Raw genomic sequence first — 5,837 nt, 5'->3', positions numbered from 1 at the left:
GCCATAGTCTCTGGAAGCCAGCTGGGAGCCGGCTGGCTCCTACATTGGTAGGCCAGCTCCCTGGCTGTCCCCTCCCTTCACCGTCCATGCCCAGGGAAGACGTGGCCTTCTCAAACTGGAGGACTGGAAGCTTGAATGGACATAGAGGGTGGAGTGTGCTGATGGGACAAAAGAAAAGGGATCAAAATGTTTCTTTAGTTTTATTCTGTCATGCCTGGAACACGTGTGGCCTCAGATGGACAGGTGAGCCCACAGATGGAAGCAAAGTGGTGCTCAGTGCAGCAGACCATGGTGCCTGGCATGGCTCTGCGTGCCATCACAGAACCCTGAGCCAAATCCAGCGCAGGAGGAAGACCTGAGAAGGTAACAGGGTTGTACAGGTCCTGTATTTGATAGTCGTCGCGGCATCCTGGATCTTCCAGCCTGCGAGGGCTGAGGCGGATTCCTGAGGAGGGGCGGAGAAAGGGTCAGCGTCGGGCGTATCTTCCTGTTTCTTCCTGATCCAGTTGGAAAAATAGGAGACCTTGGTGAAGATGTTGGGGCTGGAGATTGGCTCTAGACATGCTGCAGTCCAGCTGGCCAGTCCTATCACATACCAGGCATCCTCCAGGGAGCAGACTAGGGGACCTCCAGAGTCTCCCTGAGGAGAGAGAAGACATAGCTAGGAGGTCCAAGAAGACCGAAACATACATTTCCCAGGGTAGAGGGGACTTCCTGGGACCAGATCTCTCTCTCTCTCTCTCTCTCTTTTTTTTTTTTTTTTTTTTTTTTAATAAAAGCATAGGAGGTCTCTCTGGTCAGGATCTTCACAGCACCATCATATACTTCCATATAACAAAGCTTCAGAAGGATCCTGTGCAGAAGGGAGCCTTCCATAGAGGTCCTCTGAAAGGCTCCACCCAACAGGGGATCGAAGCAGATGCAGAGACGCACAGACAAACTTTGGTGGGAGCACAGGAAGTCTTATGGAAGGAGGGGGCAGGAGCTCCACAAGAAGACCAACAAAGCCAAAAAATGTGGGCCCAGGGAGCCCTGCAGAGACTGCTGCACCAACCAAAGACCATGTATGGAGAGGATCTAGACCCCCTGCTCAGATGTGGCCAATGGGCAGCTCAGTCTCCATGTGTGTCCTTAAGTGAGAGGAGCAGGGGCTGCCTCTGTCATGAACTTGGTTGCCTGCTCTTTGATCACTTCCCCCTGGTGACGAGGCCTTGCCAGGCCACAGAAGAAGAAGATCCAGTCAGTCGTGATGATATTTGATAAGCTAGGGTCAGCTGGCAGGGGAGGAGGACTCCCCCTTTCAGTGGATTAGGGGAAAGGGTTAGGGAGGAAGAGAGAGGGAGGGCTGGACTGGGAGGAGCTGAGGAAGGGATATAAAATGAGTAAATCGTAAAAATTAAATGTTAAAGAATAATAAAAATAAAGGGACCCTGTGTTATACCTGGGGCAGTCACAGATTTTCAGTGTGTGTAGGTATGTGCGGCTGAGCATCTGCTCTCTGTCTCACCACCCACATGGGAGAGAAGGCTTCCAGGGACATTCGGGGTGGCCGCTGGCCGGGATTAGAAGGACGACTGGACCCAGCTGTAGATTCCGAGCCGTCCCCACTTACTCGGCAGATGGACTTTTCGTTGGTGAGGTCCCCAGCACAAATCATATCATCTCTTATAGCTTTATACTGAAGGGTGGTGATTTCTGGAGTCTGGAAAAAGGCTTCGCACTCACTGTCAGCCATGAGGAAGACCTCTGCGGCCTGCAGAGGGTAGGGAAACTTCAGGAACTCTGCAGGAGAATACGCAGCTATGAGATAAGGAAAGATCTGGCTCCCCTCCAGGATGGTCTCTGGTGGGGGACAGACACTCTAGGCCACAGCAACAGGGAGGGCCTCGCCACAGGCACACAGTGACCAAGGAAAACATCATGGCATAAGGGCCCATGCAAAGCAGGACCAGGCAGAAAGTTAGGGTGACTACAAAGGCCCCAGCATGGGGGAGGGAGCTGAGAAAGATTAGGTGCAATGAAAAAGGGGTCCCAGGCAGAGCTTTCTCCGCAAGCAAAGAGACCAAGACTATACCCTGAGGACACAGAAACCAAGGAAGGGACAACTCAGCTTTAGGACAGCTCTAGCTGTTCTGTGGAGCTGAGGCCAGAGGCAGGGACACTGGAGCCTACAGCAATGCCATAGGACAGGAGCCAGAAATGCTTAGGAGGATGACAAGAAGACCGGCTCCATCGAAAGAAGCAACTGGTTCTGGAGATGTGAATTCTGTTTCCAGGCGCTCTCAGAGCTGGCTGGAGTTGCAGAGTGATGGCAACATGGCTCTCTTCATGCAGGGGCCACTGTGGACATCCCTCAGTGGTGGTCAAGGGATGTCCGTATGTAGCAAATCCAAGCCTGCACGCAGGCCCAGCAACTGTGGTCAGGAGAGGGCCTAACAGAAGATGGCTGATGTCCTGTCTCTTACAGAGAGCTGCCCCGGCCACACTTTGCCTCTGTGTCTCCACTCTCATCCCCTGACCTGACCAGGAGATCCTACCTGTCCTCACATAGGCCGTCAAGAGACTGAAAGTCCATCCATTCTAATGCTGCTGGACCATTCTTCTGTTGAGCAGCCTGTGTGACTGTCACTTAGAAGCTAGGAGCAGGGAGGGGGACCCTAGCCCTGACCTCAGAGAAACTCCTACCTCCGAGCCTCCTCAAGGTTTCTTTGCCAGACTGTGGCCCAAAGTTTCATGTCAGTTTACATTCACTTTATTTTTTTATATTATTTTTATTTTTTGTGTGTTTTGCCTGCATGTATGTCTGTGTACCATGTGCATGCAGTGCACACAGAGGCCAGAAGAGGGCGGTGGATCCTCTTGAAACTGGAGCTACAAAAGGTTGTTAGTGGCCATATTGGTGCTGGGTCATCTCTCCAGCCCCTACATCAACTTTATTTAACTTGCCATTATAGGGTCTTAAATCAAAAGCATTCAGCCCTGTGTAAAGTCCTTGCCCAGGTGTCCTGTGCTCTCAGTCTAGACAGATACAGTTGTCCCTTGCTGTCAGCAGGCTTTTCCTGTGGCCCAGGATCCCAGACTGACTCCACAGACACTGAGTTTTCTCTGCAAAGCGTGTACAGAGAACCTGGGCTCACCTTCCTGTACACTTAAAATTGTGTCTAGACAACACAATGTCTGACGTGAGGCAAATGGGACAGAGACAGTCACAGTTCTGTATTGCTTAGAGAATAAGGACAAGGAGAATGTCAGTCCCCAACACTGAGGCTTTTGGTCCCCGGGTGACTGGGTCCATGGATTCAGAACCACGTGTATATGGGGCCAGTTGTAAAAGCTGGTGAAAGAGGCTTCCTTGCCTTAGGGGATGAGCAGTGAGGTTCAGAGAGGTGACTGATCCCCGGTTAAACAGCCCAACCTGCCCTTTGCCAGGGAGAGCCGGTTGCTTTTATCTCTTGAAGGATGGTCAGTGTCATCCCTGGCCAGGGTGGAGCAACCACTGCTTGGGGGGAGCCTTGCAGTGCACGGGGGTCAACCACACTCAGGACCCCGGATCTTGAAGGGCTCTGAGTCAAAGAGCCCGCACGCCCCATCTGAAGGGGAGGTTTGCTTCTGAAGCAGAAGGCGGGGTTCGCAGGCACCGGGAAGGCCTCCGGCCTCCCCCCCTCCCCCGTGGTACTCACTATCTTCTCTAAGCATGCCCCAGCCGCTTATCCAGCAGGCCTTGTTAGCCGGCACCTTCAAGGTGCTGTTCGGGACACAGACGGGAGAGACGTGGGAGTTGTACTCCACTTTCTTGTGAAGCTGAATCAGGACAATGTCACTCCCCTGAAAGTACAACTTGCTATAGTTCTCGTGCAAGATGAACAAGTTGACTGTCATCTGCAGGCTGAAGTTGGAAGGGCTGCTCAGCTTGCTGTACCCTAGCAGGATCCGGTAGTCAGATGGTTTGCGGGACCTATGGGGGGGGCAGCACCTCTAAGCGTGGGGTCTGCGCTGTCACCCCTGAAGGCCCCGCCCACCCCGCGAGCAGCCAGACCACACAACCCATCCAAGAGACTGCTCACTTCCAGCCCTGACAGGATCCCTCTCAGGGCTGCTTAGGAACTGTTTTTCAGAGCTTCTAAGAAAGACCTTAAAAGGAAAACTGTTTCCTAACTCTGGGCCTCTCCTCTCGTCCCTCTGTCGTCTGAGGGATAGCAATCCTGGTGACAGCACTCAAGGGCAGGGCAACAGCAGCAGGCCAGCTATCTATCCCACAGCACAGCCTAGAAGGGAATGGCGGCCATGCCTTCTTCCCTCCTCTTCTCCCGTCCTAGTGACTGTCTCCTGCACCCCTTCCCAGCAGAAGGGCCCCGGGAGGGAACACGCACCTTTGTAAGCAGTGGGCAGCGCTGACTAACCAGTTTTTGTCGATGAGAACTGCTCCACAGATGTGCCTGCCACGAAAGAGCAGACTGGCCTGCCACGGCCACCGCTCACAACCTGTGTTCTGACCACCAAAGATCTTCCCTTGGAATTTGCTCTTGCCACATACTGTGGAGACAATCGCAGCCGCGAGGCACCTGCATTCAGGATGCATTTGCTTGGTGCCCCAAGTGTTAGCATCAGCAGGGCCCAGGGGACACAGCGGCCTCTCCTCCCGTTCTTGGGTGCGCATGCCCAAGGCCGGGAGGGGCGTGGCAAGGCTCATGTGACAAAAATTGCCTCTTGGATGGTGAGGGTGGGGTGGGGTGGTTGTCAGGCCCACAGAACAGAGCTGAGGACAAGGAGAAGGGTGCTGCCCGGCAATCCTTGGACCTCAATAATTTAGCACAGCTCTGAAGACGTAGAAAGGAGATATTACTGTTCAGGGCCACGGTCTTTTGGGTGGGTGTGCCCTACCATCTCAACCCAGGAAGACTGTGGTGCAGCCCTCAGCACATGACCTTGACTCTGAACGGAGGGATCTAGGGATCCTTGAGAAAGAGCCAGAGAGGCTATGAGTATAAGGTCGTCAGTCCAAAGCCTCATCTTCAGTGTATAAAGGCATGCACACCCTCCCACTGCCTGTGATCCAAGGAAGAGGAGGGGATATGCCCACCAGAAAGAAACCTGCCTCCTCTTTGGAGCTCTTACCTTCCAACTTGATTTTCTGATGTTCTCGTATGGACTTGCCGTCCAACTTGATTATGGGTCTTTTTGTGGTCGTTCGGTTCTCTGTACTTAGTGACAAGAGGCTGAAACAGAATAGGAGAGTGGCCAGCAGGTAGGCTCCGCCCCTTCCCGGGCCTAATTTCTGGGCCCTAGCGCCCCACATCGCATCTGGCCGGCCTGTGTCTGGGTCCCAGACAAGACCGAAAGCACGTGCAGACAACCGCTGACTCTGGCAAACTGCCTCTAGGGAACATCTCCTCTCCCACCCCGACCTCGCGGGAGCCGAGCAAGTGTGCTGAAAACCTAGGTCCATGGGAGGCAGTCGGTACTGGAGCTGGTTGTCCTCAAGCTCTTCTCTCGGGCCTTCATGGGCACCTGCGCCTCCTGGGGGCAAAGGCCTTGATGGCATCCCAGAGCTTCCCCAGTTTCGTTCCATTACAATATGCAGCCTCATCACCCAGACTGGCGGGTCCCATCACCATCTATCTCATGAGCCCAAAGTTCACGGAACCATCATCATCTACCTCTTCTGTGGATGAGTCCCGACCACTAACCAACAAATACCGCCCTCGAGCACGGTTCTGGAAACTAATGTGCCTGCTGGGACTAGTGTTGGGTAAGTTAAGTTCACACACAAAAGGTAGGTTGGACAATGAAGAAAATACAGGGAAGGTGCTGGACTAAAGTAGGTTTTAGGCCCTTTT

General features: G+C 53.5%; 1 protein-coding gene across 1 annotated transcript; it reads right to left on the bottom strand.

Moving 5' to 3' along the window:
- Positions 1-316: 316 nt before the first annotated feature.
- On the bottom strand, positions 317-5,296 carry LOC129677313 (serine protease 40-like). Its single transcript, XM_055607961.1, has 6 exons — positions 5,116-5,296; positions 4,705-4,756; positions 4,371-4,562; positions 3,681-3,955; positions 1,613-1,782; positions 317-640 (listed from the first exon to the last, which is right to left on the bottom strand). The coding sequence occupies exons 1-6, from the start codon at positions 5,294-5,296 to the stop codon at positions 317-319; spliced, it is 1,194 nt and encodes a 397-aa protein (XP_055463936.1).
- Positions 5,297-5,837: the final 541 nt, after the last annotated feature.

Source organism: Psammomys obesus, unplaced genomic scaffold (genome assembly GCF_907164565.1).
Source record: "Psammomys obesus unplaced genomic scaffold, mPsaObe1.curated_primary_1811, whole genome shotgun sequence".
NCBI classification, from domain to species: Eukaryota; Metazoa; Chordata; class Mammalia; order Rodentia; family Muridae; genus Psammomys; species Psammomys obesus.
This window is presented reverse-complemented; position numbering and strand designations above follow the sequence as displayed.